Source organism: Anas acuta, chromosome 2, assembly GCF_963932015.1.
Source record: "Anas acuta chromosome 2, bAnaAcu1.1, whole genome shotgun sequence".
NCBI lineage: Eukaryota > Metazoa > Chordata > Aves > Anseriformes > Anatidae > Anas > Anas acuta.
The window spans coordinates 104,784,659-104,806,059 of NC_088980.1; the positions used below are offsets into that span (position 1 = coordinate 104,784,659).

General features: G+C 38.7%; 1 protein-coding gene across 3 annotated transcripts in view; it reads left to right on the plus strand.

Annotated features, from left to right (window-relative positions):
• ROCK1 (Rho associated coiled-coil containing protein kinase 1) overlaps positions 1-17,439 on the plus strand; it is an 87,310-nt gene extending 69,871 nt beyond the window's left edge. For 2 of the 3 annotated variants that reach the window (XM_068671481.1, XM_068671483.1), the window contains 7 exons: positions 5,056-5,126; positions 8,746-8,834; positions 9,948-10,026; positions 10,157-10,418; positions 11,193-11,400; positions 14,172-14,249; positions 15,956-17,439. In XM_068671481.1, coding sequence (XP_068527582.1) covers positions 5,056-5,126; positions 8,746-8,834; positions 9,948-10,026; positions 10,157-10,418; positions 11,193-11,400; positions 14,172-14,249; positions 15,956-15,959 — 791 coding nt within the window. In that variant the 3' untranslated portion in view covers positions 15,960-17,439. The remainder of the gene's footprint in view (positions 1-5,055; positions 5,127-8,745; positions 8,835-9,947; positions 10,027-10,156; positions 10,419-11,192; positions 11,401-14,171; positions 14,250-15,955) is intronic. The other variant, XM_068671482.1, reaches the window with a different exon arrangement.
• The last annotated feature ends 3,962 nt before the right edge of the window (positions 17,440-21,401 follow it).

The following is a 21,401-nucleotide window of genomic DNA, read 5'->3' on the forward strand; positions in this document are numbered from 1 at the left end:
CTGATGTATATTACTTAATAATAAATTTAGATTATGTCTCTATACGCTGTAAGTTTTTTGAGCAAGATTGAATTAACTAGAATCTGTATAAGAAGTAATTTAGGTAATTTAGAGAAATCCTGACATTAATACATGTATAGTCATGTTTAACACAGTGTTAGGTAAGTAGAGAGCACAGGAGTGCACTAGCATTATAAGCAGGAAAAGAAATCCAGTCTTCAAGGTCTAAGTATCCCATGCCATAGAAAAAGGATATTGACAGAATCATAGAATGGTCAGAAGGAACCTCTGGAGGTCATATGGTCCAAACCAACTGCTCAAGCAGGTTGCTCAGGACTACGTCTGGGTCCATGGACCTGTGCATGTCCAGTTTGCTCAGGCATTCCCTGACCTGATCATCTTCCACCAAAGAAGAGCTGGATACATCTTCTCTGCTTCAGCCTTTCAGACTGGTCTCTGGGACCTGGGATTTCTGAAGGCCGGTCTTGCTGGTAAAGACTGAGGCAACGAAGGCTCTCGCTGCCTCAGACTTCTCACTGTTCTAGGTAGACAAGTCTCCTGTTTCCTTCAGGGCCTGCATTTTCGCTAGTCTTCCTTTGGTCACTGAGGAACCTGTAGAAGCCCTTCTTCTTGTCCTTGATGACTTTGGCCAGATTGAATTCTATCTGTAGCTTAGCTTTCCTAACTTGATACCCTGCAGCTTGGACAATGTCTCTATTCCTTCCAGGTTACCTTTCCGTCCATCCAAATTATCTAGCATGTAGTTATTTTTCTGCAAGCCAAATAATTATTCTTCAAAACAGAAGGTGGCATACCACAGAAGTTCATCTGTTACAATTTAGTAGCGTGAACTTTGTTTGTCTTCAACTGTGTGCTAGTTTCCCATCACTTCTGTAGCATTTCCATTCTTGTTCTCAGATGTTTTCTGAAGTATTTGGTCAGTGTTTTTGGTGAGGAACTCATACACAGACGTTTCTTTAGAGCACAAATAGCTTCTTGTTTAAGACATGGATCTGATGGGTAGTCAACAAGATTCTCTAGCTGATGCATCTGCTTTTAAGGGAAAGACATTCCTTAGAATATTTAATGCAAACAGTAGAATTACTAAATAAATACAGTATGATTTATTCGTTTTCCTGTTTTCTTAGTTAAAAAAAAAATAGCACCAGGGAAAAAATGAAAACACAAAATAATGTAAACATAGAATGGCTCCATGGTTTCAATTCTGATGATGGGCAGTTTCTGGTTTAATTGAGGGGGAAAAAAAAAGCTTGGTATGAAATGGTGCAATAGTAATGTTGGCAGCATTCCAAAGAAACCCGTGATTCTTAGGCATTTTCCACTATCTTGCATGCCAGAGGTGGAGGGATCAGGCTATTGGATCTCTTTTATATTCAGGGAGCTTATGGTGCTAGTCACCAGAGAGGCTACAGGAAGAGAATTCATAATTTACAGGAAGAGCATCTTGTGAAATTTTGGCGTCAGAAGACCTTGGATAAGCTCTTAGACTAAGCTCAAGGTAATACTAAAATGTATTCTTTACAGCTACATCTCACTTGGAGGTGTCATGGAACTAAATACCCCTCCCCTCAAGTTATGGTACATCCAGAACAATTTACACTGATCCCAAGATTAGGATCAGGTTATTCAGGTGATCCAGGCTGGTCTCAGGATTTTTCTTCTCCTGATGAGAAAGACAGAGGAAAGTCTTCTTATATTCACTTCTAAGCAATTCCCATATTTCTCACTTTTTATCATCAATTCGGACAGTAGCCCTTGTCTCAGTTGATATCTCACATTAGAGTTCTTGCTGAAGCAGCTGAAATATGATCTTTTTTACGATGCCTTTAGAAGGCCTCTTCCTCCTAGCTAGATTTTACAATCATGCAAGTGTTAAGACTTGCTAGCAGAATTGTTCTTTGTGAAGATAAAACTTAATCATGAGCTTCAAGGGATTTTTTCTGATCCTTGTACAGCACGTAACCTATTGTGAATTAGTTCTTTCAATCTCAATAAACAATTGAGTTGCCCTGCAGCTTTAAATGGAAGACAGAATAGTTTACAGTGTATGTTATTAAGTAATGTCTTACATGGGCAGGATAGAATACTGAATGTGGACCATCTAGGTGAATGATTTTTTGAATGTGGACTGGAAGAAGTTAGTGAGGTAGTAATCCCCGTTTTTTTTCTGTCTTTATGGGAAGAGCCTGAGGAGCAGGGATTCCTGAAAACAGAGAAGATAGTGTATTTGTATTGATTATAAGGACACCTCAGCTCCAAAACAACTAGTCTCATAAATCAATACAGTAATGGTTGTCTTTTGTAATTTTATTGAAGACATACTGTTAGAACTCCTCTTTAATGTACTGAATTACAGTGATGGCAATATGAATAACAGCCATGAAGTTATTTAGAACACAAATCCATGTTCTAATATATTCTGGCAGATAATTATAATAACTGTACCTTTCACGGATATTTTTTTCTTCATATACTGTTTGAATCCAGCTAGCCATAACATATTTTTGAGGCCTATCTTGTTTTTTCTGGGTTGGGAATACTACGTTTAGGTTCTGGGATTCTTTCCAAAATACAGGGAAGTTGTCGGGCAATAGGTTTCAGCCTACTTTTAAAGACAAAGCTGGAAGATTCTTTCTTTATAGTCTAGATAGCCCACATTTTCCTAACTACTTAATCAGAACTCTCATAAATATTCTTTTTCTGGATCAGATATTTGTGAAACATCCAGATGAGCATTTGCAGTTTGCTAACTCAGTCAAGGGAAATAAAAATGCACTGCAAATAGTACTTAAGACAAACCTTTGTGGCACGGCTGGAACAAAAGGGCTCATCTGCCCTTTCAAGAGTACATCTAGTTCCAGACAAATGTTGGCTTTGCTGAAAAAGGAGTACATTCAGAAAATATTTTCAACTGCAGGACATTATTCACAGCTCAGAAATTATTTCTCATTCAAATAGTATTTGATCACTAAAATAGACTTGTAGTGAACAGAAAGGAATGTCAACCAATCCACTTTTAACAGCTCATCCACTTTCCACTTCCTTTGAAATTTCTTCCAAAACGTACTGAAATAAAGTGAACTTGGATAAATACTCCTCCTCATGCTGTCTGTATAAGCATCATAGTACCTGGTGCATCTTAAAAATGTGTCATTAGTGGATCTCTCTTCAAAATTTCCTGTGCCACTCTTTCCCCAGATGTGTAGTGTTCCTTTTGAATCTCAGTAGTCTGTAGTATGTTCTTTAGTTGTGGGTAATCGCTTTGTTTTGCAACAGAGGATTAGAGCTTTGGAATATTTCTGAAATGTCTAAAAATGAAAGAATCTTCTCTTGACATAAAATTAATCATTAAGGAACAAATATTCAAAATAAGGTAAGAACTATCTGTGATGCCTGCAAATGTGAAGGAAATGTGTTTCGTTTTCCAAAGCCCCTGAATATCAAGAGCTTGGAGGAGGAGAGGCAGCCACCCAGCCCCCTGTAATTCTTACCCAAATTTGAGAGGCAGGGAAGAAGTACATTTCTCTTTTTTCCAGGCAGGTTTCATGTTGGAAGGAATTCTGTTTACACGCTTTTCTCCCAGCTGTAATTTTGGTAGTTCAGTGCCCCCACCAAGTATTTTGAGGATTTTCTGTATTCTTGGAGAAATGTTAAGAGGTGATTCTATTTTTTAAAGTATATTCTACTTTCAAATATTGTATGCTGTATGGCTAATGTTGGAAAATTTTGTTTTTGTTTTTTTAATTTTTATTTATTTATTTATTTATTTTCCCAAGCCTAATTTTAATGTCTCTTAAAAGGTTGGGCTGTCAGTCTCCTTGTAATTTTACAAAACGAAGTATCTTCTGCATATCTGGGTGTATTTTTCAGAGCTTACTGGGATGAAACTCACGGAATTATCATGGGATTATAAAGGGAACCAGTAGTTTAGTTTTACACAAATATTTGTGGAGAATGTTTCAGCAAATTTTAACCTGATGTTTTTAAGTTTTGAGTGCTGCTGTTCAAATTAACTGTGATGTATGCATTCTTTATAATTATCAGCTATTTTTCTGTACTGATGCTTTATTTTACAGAATCACACTTTTATAATCATTAGAATATTATATGATTTTTTAAAAATAGAGGTTAATTTGTAGTTCTGGAATGAAAAATTTTGTTTTCATTACTTCATTCTTCCATTTACAAAACTCTGAGACTTCTATGTCAGTTTAGATTAGCGGAGTCAAGATAGTCAGGATAGCTTCTCGATTCTGTTACCTGGCTACAGAATTTTAATAATATCTATCAAAAAGGAAAAATAAACTGACAGTATCAGCTGGAGGAAGTTTTGAGACCACAATTCACATTAAGGCAGGCTTATTTTTCTTGTGACCCTTCTTTGTATAATTGTTAAATTAGTGGTTTTGTGATAGCAAAACAAGTTATTACATTAATCTTTGGAAAACTGTCCACTGAAAATTTGAATAAAATGCCTGTTTCTTATTCTTTATATCCAGTTGATTCTTCCTGCATTCCTTATTTATTTATCTCCTATGCTTATCTTCTGTGAGTAATGGAACACCTGTGTAGCTTTGCTTGCTCTTGTGCGCTCTCCTTTTTTGTTACCCTTGGAAAATGTGGTTCTGGTTTATTTGCTGCATCTTCCTGCTGAATATTTTCATGTAGCCCCTATGAGTGTAAATGATATTTACATTGAAAAGCTCTTAATAGTCCTCTATTTAAGCTGTAACACATTTTCAAAGCAGTCTCCCTGTGCCTGACCCTTTGCAAACTATTTATGTTCAGATGTTGGCATCAAGGAAAACAGTTTCACTTTATTCTACAGTAACTATATAATAGTGTTAGCTTGTGATGGAGCATGAAATAAATGCTTATCTTCATTTTATTCAGCTGTGCTTTTTATTCTGCTTTGCTAAATAGGTAATTGCCTATTACTGCATGTAGTACATTTTCCTTTCTAGTAGTAGTTTGCTTTGTGTTGTTTTTTATTATCATTAAATATATAATTTTATTTTTTTTCTTTTGAACTAGAATCAAGACTTGAAGGTTGGCTTTCAATACCAAACAAAGGAAATATAAAGCGGTATGGCTGGAAGAAACAGGTACAAATGGATTTTTTCTTCCCTAACTCCTTTGAAAAGCTTTTTAGGCATAGAGTAATGATGGAATTTGCTTTACAACTCATCTTTCTTAAACAAAATTATTGGAGTTATTTAGTACCTAGACATTATTAAGAAGAAAAAAATAATCAAGTTCAGTGTGATAATAATGTTGTACAAATTTAACAGGTGGTTGAGGAAATGCTTTACAATGAGCATCTTAGAATCATGATTCCTGTTTGGATTCTACTTTACCTTGGTCTTCATTCTTGTTATAAATTGTCATGGATAATTTTCAATGACATTTCCTTTTCCCTTATTTTAAGGTGGTTAGTTTCTTGAAGAGACTGGTTTAATCTCAGAAACTGGACCTCTGTGGTGGAATTCCCACTCTAAAGAAAGTAGTATTATTTTTTTTTCCTCTGTAGAAGGTGGTGTGTCTGTCAGACTACTACCAGTAATATTTTGTGAAGAGTGAGGGTTAAGCTCTACATTATTTCAACTAACAACCACTTATAGTATTTCCCCCAGACCCTCAGATGAGAGTCAGTGCAATCAAGTACCATACTGAAATTGCTTGATTACTGTAGTTTGGAACCTTAGGTTTGTTACAGATACTTCATTCAAGTGCTTTTCAGTTGGCTTCTAGTCGCTGTGTCTTTCAATGCCTCTGTATTGGCAGAACTGGATGGAATTTACAGGGCAAGATCAAGGGTGTTTTTGGTGCTATATTTGAGTTAAACAACAATAGCGTTAGAATGTTCTTCAGGTGCCTCAAGAAATACACCTGTTTGTAAATTTATTCCAGGACTGATGTAATGGATGTGCAACATGTACCAAAAATTGTTTGATAGCTAAGGCTGTTTGACTTCTCTTGTTTCAGGATTGATTTATCCAGCTTGCTGTCAGACTTTTGGCAGTGCCTCTGCCACAAATCATGTAGCTTTATTCTGCTCTGGATTATCTAAAATATTGCATCCTTTTTCTGTCAGAATACATCTGGCAGCTTTATGTACTTGTCTTCTAGAAATGAAGAATACTTATTCACTCCGTGATGATTAAATTTGTAAACTTCAGATAAATGCAGCTTCTCCACCGAAAGGCTATCTGAGCTTCTTCAGGCATGCTTAGATCCTTCAAGATATTTCATACTTTGCTATTTTAAATAATAATTCCTGCACTTGGAAGGAATTTGAGCTACAAATAGATGCCTCTGTCATAAAATGAATCATGCTGACAAGATCCTTAAGCTAGCTGAGATTCAACCACAGACCCAGTAGTGAGGGACCACGTTAACTTGGGTGTGTGTGCTGTTGGCTGAACTATGCTGCATCTGAAACAAATTGGCTTGTACTTAACCTCTTCATGTGCTCCTGCTCTAATTAGCTTTCAGTCTGGGGGTTAGTGGGAGGTATGGAACATCAAATACAGCCACGTCCAGCTTAAGTTAAAGAGAAAGCTGTAACTGTATTAGCAGCAGCAGTAACTGCGAACCGTATTAGCAGAATAATTGGATTGATGTCTGAGTTGTTAGAAATTGAATTGCCACATTTCTGACTCAGATGTCAGTGGCTCTGATTTCTGTCCCATGCCCTCAGTTATTTAGCTCAAGTTAGAAAGTTTTGAGTGTGGAAAAGATTCATTTGAGGAGAAAGACTCGAGCTTAGAGGTCAAGCTATCATTAAAATGGGTTACCCATATTTCTATTTGGAACTTCATCCCAAGTTGAGATGATAAAAAATACTTTTTTGCATGGTCATAACAGGATGTTGAAGCTGTTGCATACCTTATTAGTTAACTTGTCTTTTGTGAGGTTGAATTGTTCTTTCACCAACACTTGTATGCAGAGTGATAACTGAGCTCAATTGCAGTCAGAATTTGCATTTGTTAGTAGTAGGCATTTTAAGGCCTTACTCTTATCTGTGAAAGGCAGAGGTGTGTACTTCAAAGGCAGAGAAGGCATCAGCTCTCTGTTGAATCAGATCAAAGGAATACAAACTCAGACTCTTTTTCTTCAGTGAAGAAAATCACAGACTCACACCACTACTACTTGGTACTTACTCAAGTTGATCGGACCTTGTATTAAAGAATCCTGACTGAGGAGGTGAAAGCCCTTTTTGTCGGGGACACACACACACACACACACACACACACAAAAACACAACGCCTTTTGTGGGTTTAGATGCAGTTCAGTAGCTTGTGTACAGCTGTAGCATGCAGCTTGAGCAACACGTTTTAAAAGCAGTTTTCTGTTAAGGTAACTTGCGTATTCGGATTGTGAGATCAGAGTTAGTTCTCTGTAATGAGGAGGCTCAACCTGCTCTTGTAGGAAGAGCAGATTCTTCTATGAACATGTTTCTCCTTCTAGCACCTAAAGGGGGCCTACCAGAAAGCTGGAGAGGGGACACTGTCAGGGGGTGTAGTGATAGCACAATGGGTAGTGGCTTAAAATTAAAAGAGGGGAGATTTTTATTAGACATCGGGAAGAAATTCTTCCCTCAGAGGGCAGTGAAGCCCTGGCACAGGCTGCCCAGAGAAGCTGTGGCTGCCCCATCCCTGGAGGTGCTCAAGGCCAGGCTGGATGGGGCTTTGGGCAACCTGGTCTGGTGGGAGGTGTCCCTGCCCATGGCAGGGGGTTTGAACTAGGTGGTCTTTAAGATCCCTTCCAACCCAAAGCATTCTGTGAAACATTTATAGTTGTGTGATTATGAGTGGCACTGGAAAGGTGTCTGCATGCTTTAGGTTGAGGACTATATTTTTGCTCTTTTGGGGACAGGAGGGCAGATGCTGCAGGCATACTCAACATTTGGGTATTTTCTTGGAATTGGAGCCTGAAGCCCACTCCTGCTCTAAAACTCAGTGCTTTCCCAATAGCTCTTCCATATTCCTCAGAATCCCATGCACTCTCAAGTACTCTATTTTTTCAGTAGCATGGGATAGTTATGTTAATATGTAGGTTCTTAGCAAGAGCTTTAAAATACTAAGGAAAAAAAATAAACTAATCACATTACTTAATATTTCTTTCTTAGCATCTTTACAATTCTGGAAAGTACTTTGTGGTTTGACCTTTAAAGTGGCATGCAGCAAAAGAATGTCCATTTCTTTTTTTCTTCATCTGCAAACGTTTACTCTGCTGTCTCAGTTTATTCCTGCATCTGAAATATATACCAGAGTGTGACTTGTTTGCTCTTACTGCTGGTTTGCTTTTGCTTTTTATTATACTGGTCCATTAAAGAGAAATTGTAGAAAAGGCCACCGCTTGTTTGGTGAGTCCTGCAGGTCTCTAGACTAGGGGAGGTGTTTTCAGCTTATCAGTAAGTGACAGACTTTGCACTCCAGGAGCTGCTCAGGGATGGAGTAACTTTCATAGTAACATCCCTGTAGCAACTGAAGTTTGAGTTTTGTGTACAGATAGACTTACAGAGTTGTTGTGGGCATTTCAGAGTTCTCCAGTGACAGCACACAATCGCTATGGCTGTAGTATAGCTGGCTGGATAACGATACAAGTATTTGCTGATATTAGTGTAAAAACCTTACTTTACTCAGGCTTTTATGTACTTTTAAATGTTGCTGTTGTTTTTTTTCATGCAGTTTTAACTTGTTTTATTCTTTCTTTCCCCAGTATGTCGTGGTGAGCAGTAAAAAGATACTGTTCTATAACGATGAAAAGGACAAGGACCAGTCTAACCCATCCATGGTACTAGACATAGAGTAAGTGAAGTTGTCGTTGACTTTGCATAAAGATAGGCAAAAGAGCCGTGTCTGAGATCACTGATAACAAACCTAGGCACTTGGATTCAACAGTCCATAAATAACTTTGAATTTTCGGGTCATGATAGTTGTGGAGCACACAAAAATGAGGTATAAACTCTGTTTTTAGATCCTCATCCCTTTGCCTCACACCTTTTTCTGGCAATCTGAGAAGGGCTCAGTATTAACCAAGCCCAAAGCATTTTTAAATTTTCCAGATGGTTTCTATGTATTTCAAGCGAAAAAATAAGTTATGTTCCCTCTGCATTGGTGATACATAAAGGAAAAATGTGTCAAATATGACTGAAGCCCATTGCTGTTACATGATGGTGATGTTTGAACAGCTGACCAGCATTATGGGATGTCATAGAGTAGTAAGTGGAAAAAGGCTTCAAAATTTATGAATAGATCTGCCAGTGACTAACATAACAAATGTAGTGGTCTGGAAGTAATCACAAACTCAGGAAGCACTTAAGCTGCCAATTGCTTATAAATAGGAAAAGCATTATTTTCTCTTTGAGCTTTTTCTTATTCTCTTTGCATAAACATCTGTTATGGCTACTGGTGAAAAGAGAGTGTTGGGCTGGATGGACTTGCAGCCTTTACCCAGTGCAGGATGATGTTTGTTCCAATTTTAACAGCATTTTCAGTACCTAGTGCCCCAGATTGCCTTTTGTGATCTTCTTGCATTGATTGATTCTCAGTTAATCACATGATTTAGTGAAAAAAAAATATTGCTGTGCTTGATATGGTTACTTCTAGGGCTGTAAATATGCTTTTCTAGCAATAATCAGACTTCTCACTGTCCTAAGGAAGAATTTGAATGTCCTAAGGAAGAATTTTCAAAGGTAAATTTGCCGTGGTGGATCTTTAATCCATTTTAAGATCATCCTCTTTCCAAACTTTTGGTCTTACCTGGATAGACAAGATCTGTATGATTTTAGTGGTTTCCTGAAACCATAATACAGCCTTGGAGTATATAATTTTGCTTGCATAAACAGAATTTATAAGAACTTCAAAGTAATTTGACTGTAACCTTTTAGCCTTTTCTGATTTATGTTTCTTTTAATCTAGTAAGCTGTTCCATGTCCGACCTGTAACTCAAGGAGATGTATATAGAGCAGAAACTGAAGAAATTCCTAAAATCTTCCAGGTAAAAAAAGAAGGGAATTGTCATTTCTCTTCTAATTCCCTTCAAAAAGTTCAGAGTTATCTTTGGAAAAACATACAAAATATGTGGTGCTTCAGCAGTAACATGCTGTTTTTTTCCTTTTTTTTTTTAGATTCTGTATGCTAATGAGGGAGAATGCAGGAAGGATTTGGAGGTAGAACCAGTACAGCCGGCAGAGAAGACGAATTTTCTAAATCACAAAGGCCATGAATTTATTCCAACGATATACCACTTCCCAGCCAACTGTGAGGCCTGTGCCAAACCTCTTTGGCACGTCTTTAAACCCCCTGCTGCCCTGGAATGTCGAAGATGCCATGTGAAGTGCCACAGGGACCACTTGGATAGAAAGGAGGAATTAATTGCACCATGCAAAGGTACACTCATGTTTTCTGTAGCATTCCATCTTCTCTGCATTTTAGCCAGACCTCCTGACCTAGGGGATGAAAATAAAAGCACTTTAAGTGTTGTACTCTTTAGTTTTATGTTTTAGATATGAAAGATACTGTTACACTAATATCGTTAATGCTGGTTATGGACAGGCAGCTGTGGAAAGCCTGTGCAGGGAGGCCTTTTGTGCTGTAACTGTTGTGGCTCTGCTGAGGACCTGGAGAGCACAAGGGTCTCTAGGGGTTTTTGCCCAGGTACTGGTCAGCTGCTTGGTTCCCAGGCCATTCTTTCTGTCCTTGTGCATAGCCCCAGTTAGTGACAATACAGTAGCCACATCACCAGTCCATGTTAAGACCTTTGAAGAGTGGTTCTTCGGCCACTTCATGGATTGGAGTGAAGGTTTCTTTTTCTGTGCTCCTGTGAAATGGAGCACTTGGAGTATGTACTCTGGAAGTCAGTCATGAGGTATCCATGCAACTTCTCCAGCATAAGACTGAAATGAATATAAAATGTCTCATTTCTTGAGTTAGAATCAAGAAGAATTCAATTTTAATGAAGAAAGACAACTATTGAAAAAAATAAACAGTATTTATAATTTCTCCTGCTGTTTATTGTCTTCTAAAAATATATAAAACATTCAGATACAAGTACGTATAGAGAAGCTGTTCTTTTTTCCAGTGGTGCAATTGGTATGTCATAATTTGTTGTTCTGATAACAAATCCAAATTTTCCCTGATTCATCTTCTACCTTTTATGTACAGTGAGTTACGATGTAACTTCAGCAAGAGACATGTTGTTACTGGCATCCTGTCAAGATGAACAGAAGAAGTGGGTGACTCATTTAGTGAAGAAGATCCCTAAGAACCCGCCATCTACTTTCGTTCGAGCGTCTCCTAGAACTATGTCTACAAGATCCTCAGCAAATCAGTCATTCCGAAAAGCTGTTAAAAATACTTCTGGAAAAACTAGGTGAGAAATAAACTACAAAAGCTATGGATCTTTTTAACTTCAAAAACGAAACAAAACTCTTTATGTCTTATTTAACAGGAAACTGTGAAATAACTCTATTGTTAACACTGGTGAATTGGTGGTCTAAATCTCTACTTAAATCCTGAAAGGAGAATTCTCCTGTCATTTGTATATTTACCAGTTCACATATGGAAAATATGAAGAGGGACACCTCCCACCAGACCAGGTTGCTCAAAGCCCCATCCAGCCTGGCCTTGAGCACCTCCAGGGATGGGGCATCCACAGCTTCTCTGGGCAACCTGTTGCTGTATCTCACTTCCCTCTGAGTGAAGAATTTCTTTTTAATGTCTAATCTAAATCTCCTCTCTTTCAGTTTAAAGCCATTCCCCCGTGTCCTATCACTACACTCCCTGACAAAGAGTCCCTCCCCAGCTTTCCTGGAGGCCCTGTTTAGGTACTGGAAGGCTGCTATAAGAGCCTTCCCAGAAGGCCTCCCCAGAGCCTTCTCATCTCCAGCTTAACAACTCCAGCTCTCTCAGCCTGTCCTCATAGGAGTGGTGCTTCAGCCCTCTGATCATCCTCGTGGCCCTCCTTTGGGCTCACTGCAACAGGTCCATGTCTTTATGCTCCAGAGCTGAACACAGTGCTCCAGGTGGGGTCTCATGAGAGCAGAGCAGAGAGGGAGAATCACCCCCTCGACCTGCTGGCCACACTGCTTTTGATGCAGCCTAAGATATGGTTGGCTTTTTGAGTCAGCAATTGTACATTGCTGACTCACGTTGAGCTTCTCATCAACCAGGGATTCATGGGTTTGTGTCAGAAGCCACCAAGAAACTTCTGGATTCTCGAACTGTTTACGCTATTTCTGTTAGTGTCAGGCAGGTTAAATGATGATTCCATCCCTTCTCCTTGCTCAATCATTCCCTGTCTTCTCCTATCTCATCAGTTGTTTGGCAGAGCTATTTGTGACCCTGTGCATTCACCAGGGCCAGATTTAAAATACACTTCTTTTTTAATGCTAGGATGTTGTACTGATTTTTAACTTGCTTTCTGACAGTATGCATGTTCCTTTCCCCCAAAATAACTGAATAGGTGGACAGTTAGATGTGAAATCTTGTTAAATAGTCTTGTCTACAGAATGTCCACTTCTCCCAACTTCCATAAGCTTCGTAATGCTGCAGTGTTTCCAAACTTAATTTTCCTTCAGTCCTCAACTTTCTGGGATTTATTAAAAAATGTTACCCCTCTCCCCACCAAGATTAGCCATATCTTTTAAAAAATTTGTCTCTAAGTTGCATCTGCTGATTTAAAATATGCATCATTAATAGTTGTTATTTAACATCTTTATTTACAATAGAACTGTTGAAATGCTCTTGGTCTGTGACTGGGGAAAAAAAATACCAAGTGATTTTTATATATCATGTGATAGAAAAATAATCAGAGGATTCTAGAAACAGGTTACTAAAAGCAGACCTTGAAAGGTCTGCCTTTAAAAACAGGCAGCTTAAAAACAGGCAGGTAAAGGCAATAGAGATGTTTAGAACTGCCTAAAGAATGCTATTACGGATTAGTAAGATTTTTTAGTGAGTCTTGGACTACCTAAGACCAAAAGAAAAAGCAAATTGTTTGCTACTTAAATAAGTGGAATGGTTTTGATACTGACTGGCCATTCCAACATCAATTCTGGGAAAAGAAACAAACCAAAAACACTGTTAATGTAAAATTCATTAATATATTTTTAAGAGCTTTTAAAATATGACAGTGAAATGCTATTAGGCAGTATTACTCACTGAAAATGCCAATCCAACCAAGTATCTTCTGAGGTAGTATTCTTGGTCTGAAAAAATATATGTAATGTTTATATTTTAGGACAGTACAGAGTTGTTACGAAGAAACTTGAAGGATACAAACCCAGCACAGCATATGTTTCATAGTTTAAATTGATAGTTACCCAAGTGCAAGGTGCAGAGGGTCACCTTCGCCATCCACCAGCAGCTAACGTGATGCTGCGAGACTGGGATTCTTGTCACCTGCCCTATTACCAACTACAGTCATACAGGGAGTTGATAAGTAAGGAACAGCAAAAGTAGTGATTGATTTTTTTAAATCAATTCATTAATTCTTTTTCATTCTATCTTAATGGAGATGCTGTTCATGGTGGTCTTCAGCACAACCCAAATTTACAGCTAATTCCTTATAGGGTAAACAATTGTGTATGTGAAACTTTACAGTAGCTCTTAAAAGAATGGGTCTGTTTGGGGAGATCAGTTACACAATTTCTGTAATTAATCCTGTGGGCCCTCGTCTTGTTAAAATGGTACAGAATCATAGAAATGTGGAGGTGGTGAACAGGAACTTTCATTTGAATGAGAAAACATTATTTTAAAGATCATTGGCTAAGACACAAGAGATACAACGATCCTAATAGCTCACTAGCACTAAAAGGAGGAGAACTGCACGCTCCTGCTTTATCTTCTATGAGCTTCACAGATTACCTCAGTAAATGTATCTATTTCTGGCAGAGAATTAATCCAGGAATGTTTTCAATCGAGAACAAACGTCAGGAGGAAGCACAACAAGAAAGAAACCCTTACATCCCTTCTCCCTCTCCCAGCTCTTCCTAGAGTCGGCCTGTATCCATTAGTGAACTTGGTGACATAATTAGTATTTGACCTTAGAAATCTCGTTTCTTAATGATGCTTAATATTGACGTAGTTTCTTAGAACACGTAATTAATTTACGGCAAACTGTTTTACTGCTGCATATTGTAGGCACCGAGTGTGGAGGAAGAAGCATGTTGAGCATAAACAATTTAGAGAGGCACAGCTCTTGACCAGCGAGAGCGCTAGGTACGTGCGTGCTGCCAGCCTGTTGTGCTGCATGCAGGAGGCAGGTGGGGAGCCCGCACACGGCACCGACGCTCGAGGAGCTGCTGGGCAGCTTTGTGCACGCTTTGTGCACGCTCCAGCCCCGCTGTGTAGAGGGGAGACAGCTGACGCTGGGCTAACTGCAGTGTAACGGGGCTTGCGTGGCACTTGCAGGCGATGTGAGTGAATGATGGAACGATTTGGAGTTAACACCAAGCTTAAAAGTACCAGAAAAAAAAAAAAAAGATTGGATAGGAACTTCTTTCAAGCTGTTCTGTTCTGTATGCCCAGGAAAGGGCATCAGCCTTCCAGCAGGAGAAGTCACTTCTAATGTACCAGGTGTTTAGATTATTAAACAAATTTACAGCAAATCTTTTACACTGAACACTTCACTGGTGATTGGACAGTAGCTGAGCTAATCTGACAGCTGGTTTCCACTCTAAGGGGAGGATTCTTGTTTTGTCTTCCTTCCCTGCTCTCCTGTCGCTTGCTCCAGGGTAGGTACGTGAGATGAGCATTTTGGTCCCTTTCATAAAGATCCACAACTCAGTTTCCTGCCTGTCAAAAAGAACTCTACATTTATTTGGTGAGTGGGATCAGCCCACTGAGAAGTGTGGTGACTGCTAAAGCTGAGGAAAGGTAGGTAGGAGGCTGCTCTGCTGGGGCTGGGAAGATAAGTGGAGGAGGAACCCTTTTCCTTTCAGGTATCAGGGAGTTGTTAGATTGGCCTCCCGGAACTCAAGTTGCTGCACCCTGCAGTTCTCATCCTGACCTCTGCACTTAAGGAGTAAGAGGAAAGGAGTAAGAGAAGCAGTGGTGTTTTTTATGGAATGCACTTTTATCTTAGCTGTTACCAAATATCTGGAAATTGTTGTCTTGTCAGAATAGCACAGTCCAGTCTCATGAAGTCCTACCTTGTGAGCAGGCATTCTGTATCTTATTGAATGGATACAGACTTTAACACACTCTTTAATTCATTCTTTATTATGTTTCATTTAGATCTGATCTGGCTTTCTTTGCAGTTGATAGGCAGTGCTCTATTGACTTTATGGGACGTGTATCAGACCCATTAAAACGAACCTCAAATATAAGTTCGTTTTAAGTCTTCCTCCTCATTTTAATGCCTTACCACTAATAAATATGAATTAGACCTCCATAATGAACTTGCTAGCAATTGCAGTACTGCTTCTAGATCTGAACCTACGCTTCCTAGTTTACAGCATGCTAATTTATACTCTTTGTATCAGCACAGTTGAGGTGCTTTGTTTTAATATATTTGGACTTGGGCACCTGATCAAGTTAATGCATGTTTAAAACAAAACTCCTGTGTATCAGATGAGCTCTGGCAGCTGCATGTGTGCGCTCTTAGCCTGACAAAAGCCTTTTCTTGTCCTGCAAGTGAAAGAGGGTCACCTTACGCTTGCCATAAATACACTCATGATTGTTTACTCTTACTGCAGCTTTACTGGTAAATGATTAACGTTATCGTCTGCCTGATCTCTGTGTAAATGTAATGTTGTCAGAAATTAAGAACGCTTTGGGGAAGATGTGTTTAGTGTTACAGATGTCAATTGAAAAATAATTTAACTGAGGTATTTTCTTCGGTGAGGCTCTTAACATAATGCCCCAATATTATGAAACTAATTTTTGAATGTAGTATTAATTGTCTGTTTTCTTCTTTGTTCCAGCTAACCACATGTACAGTGCTTAATGGAATCTCCTGGGATGCGGTCTGAAAAACAGGGCTTTTTTAACCACACCGAGCAGTGCAGACAGGCTGTTGTTCCTTTCAACATAACTATCACAGGCTTCAGGGTTAAGATTGCTATTACTGTCTCCTCCTTGCTTTGGCACAAAAGCACGCTGAGGGTGTTTAATTGCGGGTTTGCCTAAAGGTAGATTAGATTAATTATTACTATGTAATGCAAGTTAAAGCAAATAAAGCTTAGCTAGGTGTATAAAAAAAAAAAAAAGGTGCTGCCTTTTTGGATAAAAAAAAAAGCAAGCCTGTCAATCATGATGAAATACAGCCAACTTTCTGCGTATCAGTGAAAGAAGAAGACTGTTTACCCTGTGAGGGGAATATTTATGTCAAGATGAGCATATGAAACGGAGTAGAGGAGGAAGGTTTCTCAATGAGAAGGACTGCAATTGCTTTCAAGACTCAAAGTTGTGCTCTTGAAGACTGCAGAACTAGCTTAAAAATGAAGCCTTATCACTTGAACTTCAGTGCCTTCACTGCAGAGTTCTTAACAGCCTTAATGCTAATCACCCACTATGGAATGGATCAAAGTGTTAAATATTTTGCATTATGCTTTACAAAATACCGATTCAGCAGGTTTGTAAAGGGGGCAGGGGGGGGAAACAAGTAATTGCCTTTAATCTATGCATTTTTGCCAAGCCATACTGAATTCTTTTACTATTAGAGGCATTAGGAACTAACAGTAAGGAGAACCGAGTTTGGAAGCATATTTTGGGGTACATCATTTCTATAACTGTGTAATGTATTGCCTTACAATTTTAAGTGATAACATACATTAAGTTAACAAACATATATGCACTGTTTGAAATGTAAATTATTCTTAGAACACTTTTACTGAGTTTTACGTTGTCCTTTTAGTGCCTTAATTTGAGATAATTGTATTATTGCCATGTCAGTAAATGTAGAAATGTAAAAGTAAACAAAGGAAACCTCAAAAAAAGGAAAAAAAAGCAAAACTATTGTATATCAGTGGCTTTTACTGAACTTTAATTGGTTTAAGTATTGTAGACGCTAGATGAATTTTCTAAATTAAATACAGTCTTTGAACGAGAATTCCTCTTACAAAGGGACTGGTTCTGGTTTGTAAGGCAAGAAATGTGTAGGCAATGCAAAAAGGAAAAAAAAAAAAGCATATAACACAAGCTCCAGGTAATTCAGGAATTTCAGTAAATGCTGTCAGACTTTCTTGCTTTGTAGCAGGAATACATTCATCGTATGGGCAGTATGGTTTTATTTTATTTTATTTCTTAACCAAATACCTCCTCAGTAATTTATAATGGCTTTGCAGTTGTGTATTAAATAAGAAGCACTGGAAAACTGAATCGTCCTTAGGACGATATGCATGTTTCAAGTGGTATTGAAAGCCGCACTGATGGATATGTAATAATAAACATATCTGTTATTAATATGGTTATGACTCTGTGCTCATTTAATGAGAAATAAAGTAATTTATGGAAGGACCCGTTTGAAAATGACTGGCATGGTGTTTTCTCCTGACTGCATCTTACACGTCTTTCTAAGCATTCAGACATTGCAACAGGTCCTAGCAGAAGGTGCATTTGCATCAGGGGACCAAAATGGTGTTTTTTTTTTGCTATTGCACATGAATTAGTAAACACCATATTAATTTTTTCATTCCCTTATTCTCCTGGCCTGCTGTAGTAGCATAATTATATTATTCAGCCACCCAACAGAACTTGCCTTGTGATCATGAAGGTTCTGGTGTAAAGATACTTCATCCTTCATGATGCAGAAGTCTTATCTGAGGGGAGGGAACCCTGCTCCAAAGAGGAAAAACAGCCTGTGCATGCCGTGAAGCTGTGAGCCGCCCTGGGTAATCCACCACGGTCTTCAGAAGATTGGACCAGTAGGGACAAGTTTTATGCAAACAATTGTGACTTTGAAGGTCACAGTGATGGGAAGCGTAGATAGGTGGAAGTAGGTGATGTGGTGATTTCAAAAGGTTCCCCTGTGTCGAGCTTGCTGTATCAGAAACGTCAGCAATTTTCAAAGCTGTGGATGAAGCACGTAGTAAAGACTACCTTCCTGACCTGCTCTAGCCTCTCCTCATGGACCTGGAGGGGAAATAATGTAATAGGGTGATTAAATATATTATGGGAAATCTAGAGCAAGAAGGTCAAGGGCCAGGTCATGCACCAAACCAGATGAATTTTTGCATTGCTTTTCCACTTTTCCCTTTTGTAACTGGCTTACGTCTACAGGATCAAAGCCTCCCTCTTGAATAATTAATCTTTCTCAAAAACATTAAAAATGTATCTTGTAAGTCTGTGTTTTATGAATTGGAAAAAAAGCGTAAAACCTGCTATGAATGTACAATGACTGGTGGGAGGAGGAAAAAATGGATTTGCTATACAGATTGCTAAAAAGCTCTGGAAGTGACAGGATGTGCCAGTGCTGAAATGCTGCAGTTCTTTTTAAATGCTGATTTTCCTTGGGAAAAAAAAGCAGCAGACATAATGAAGTGTAAAATTATGTTGACCTGTATGTCTAGGGTAGGTTGCAACTGAAATACTGTAATAATAAAGTCTAGACATGCAAATTACAGTTTGTGTGTGCTGCTGTACTGATGTTGGCTCTTGTTTTCTCTAAGCCAGGTGCCTATCTACACGAACTGCTACGCTTTGAATAACAAATTCTGCCAAAGGTTTCTGGTGTAATACCTGTAATCTCAACTGCGCAAGCAAAAGTTTTTTGGGGAAGAATGCTATTACATCAAATTTTTTAAAGTTACTAAACATGGGTATTGCTATCTAGCAGGAAGAAAAAAAAAAAAATGTTATGCTATGTTCACTACAGCTCCACTTTTTCTGTCTTGCCTTCTTTTATTTAGCTTTTTCCAGTGTTAATGATTCCTCTCTTTGCTCATTTAACAGTGACAGAGTCATCAAGAAAATGTAGAAGCTGTGAAGAGCTGGCATAAATCAGCATGGCTTCATTCATGCAGGCGAAGCTGTAGGTTTACACGCCATTTGGGGAAATCAGACGTCTAGATTCTGTGATTTTTATTTGCTGCCTTATTTCCATTTCCTATTATTGTACTGGGTTGAAAGCTCACTAATGGTGGTAGAATGCCCAAATCTGCTCTTCTTCATTTCTTCAAGTATTTCTCCTGGAGGAAACAGGAAAATAAAAATTATGAAAGAGCAGCCAACTGTGGCAAAAAAGCCTGAATAATAAGGAAAGGGTATTGCCTTTCCTACAAGTGGGTTTTCGCAGCAGCCACAGAGGCTATGGCCAGAAGCAAGTCGATGATTGCGTGGTGAGAAGACACTGGTGGCAGGTGCTGAGCTTCCCTCTGTGAGCTGGTGAACTGTGGTGGTAATTTTTAATGTACTTGGTACAAACATGAAAAATGCAAATAGGGAAGAGGAGGTTTTTTTTTTTTTTTAAATATAAAATGGAAATTACTTACTGCAAGTTTGTGTATGCATTGATCATAAAAAATCTGCCTCTATTTTCCATCTCTTGATGCTGCTTTTTTATGTTTGTTTTCAATTTCCTTTAACCTTCATGGTTGCCCTATTATCACTAGGGCATCAGTAGGAAACCAGCATTTCTGATGTGGTACAGCTGTAGAACAAAAAGAATGAAAGCAGAACAATGCCAGTCTAAGAGAATTTAAATCCTCCGTGGTCTCTGCTGCTTCCCTGTGTTATGCCTTGGCATCTGTGGAAGGAGCATGCACCTGAGGACAGACGCAAAAGGTAATGCCAGACTGGGGATACATCAGCAAAGGCGTTTGCAGATTACATATTAAATTATTTGGCCTGAAACATTTTGGTGTTACTAGGGGAAAAAACGTAGAAAAAAAAAAGTCTAAGATTTCATACATCCTTAATTTTCTGCTTTTCAATTGTTTTTTCCTAGTTTTCCATAATTGCGATCTGTTAGCCAAGAATCTAGACCTACATACCATATTATTGTGGTTACTTATCACTAAACAAGATCCCTTTGACAATTTGGTGCCACAATCACTATGTAGATAATCATAGAATGGTTTGGGTTAAAGACCGTCTGGTTCCACCCTGGCCTTGAGCACCTCCAGGGATGGGGCATCCACAGCTTCTCTGGGCAGCCTGTGCCAGGGCCTCACCACCCTCTGAGTGAAGACTTTCCTCCTAGCATCTAGCCTAAATCTCCCCTCCTGTAGTTCAAAACTATAATCCCTACCTACCTACCCTTTATTTGATAACTAGTTATCCCAAGTATTTAAAGGGGGGGAAAAAAACAAGAAGAAAAAAAAAATCACAAATTAGATCCCTTTCCAAGAAGCTATTTGTTCACGTTATGGAGAAAAGCATCAACATCGATGTAGAACACACACAGGAATGGTTTTGCTATGTTCTTGAAACATCATTTTTTTCTCTTTTTTCCATCCCCCAGACATGCTCCTGGGGATCCACAGCAGGCCCCCATGGCAGCTCTAGGAGCTGCTACTGCACAGGGCAGCAGTAAATAAAATGTTTTTTTTTTTTTTTTTTTTTTTTTTTTTTTTAATTGCTTAGCCCCCTGCGGGGCTGGAAACATGCATACTGTGTTTTTTCAGCTATCTTGTTTCTGTTGCTTGTTTTCTGGGTTCTCGTCTGGAGACAGTCAAAGCTTTGCGGTGAAGTGGAATGCTGACCCATAGGTGAAGAACTTTGTCTTTAAATGTGTAGAGCACTACAAAACACTAGGACACTGTAAAATCACACCTAAGGCACTTTAAGATTCTTCTGAGTTGAATATGTGTGGTGGTTAGCTGTAAGACAGGATTGCTTGTGATTGGATCCTACCTGAGCTGTGAGTACACCTTCATCAAAGCTTTTAAAGCCTGAAGATACACAGAAGGATTCCCAAAAACATTATGTTCCTCACTGAAAAGAAAGTGTAGTTAGATGTATCAAAGCTTTTAAAGCCTGAAGATACACAGAAGGATTCCCAAAAACATTATGTTCCTCACTGAAAAGAAAGTGTAGTTAGACATGCAGGTGTCAATGTACTGGATGAGGGTAACTCATCTTCCCTGTAAAGAAACAAGAAAAGTAAACGCAGTATTTCAATTCCTGAGACTAATTATCTGAAATGAAGAGTAGTATTTTTGTTCTACCACAGACATGAAAAGGCACTTTTGGCCTCCTGTTTCTATATTTTGCACTCCTTGTTTCTATATTCCTTACGTCAGGATGTGTAAGATTCAAAGACGCCAGCATCTGTCTGGTGATCCTCTCCTTAAGGAAACAGGCAGGAAGCTGTTACGGGAGTGAAAAGGCCTAAAAGATCATGGAGGAAAGAAAAGGAAAAGTGGGAGGCAGTGGTTCTTCACCGTGGGGAGGCTGGGAAGTGTTTTCCTGCAGGTACAAAGCCAGTTT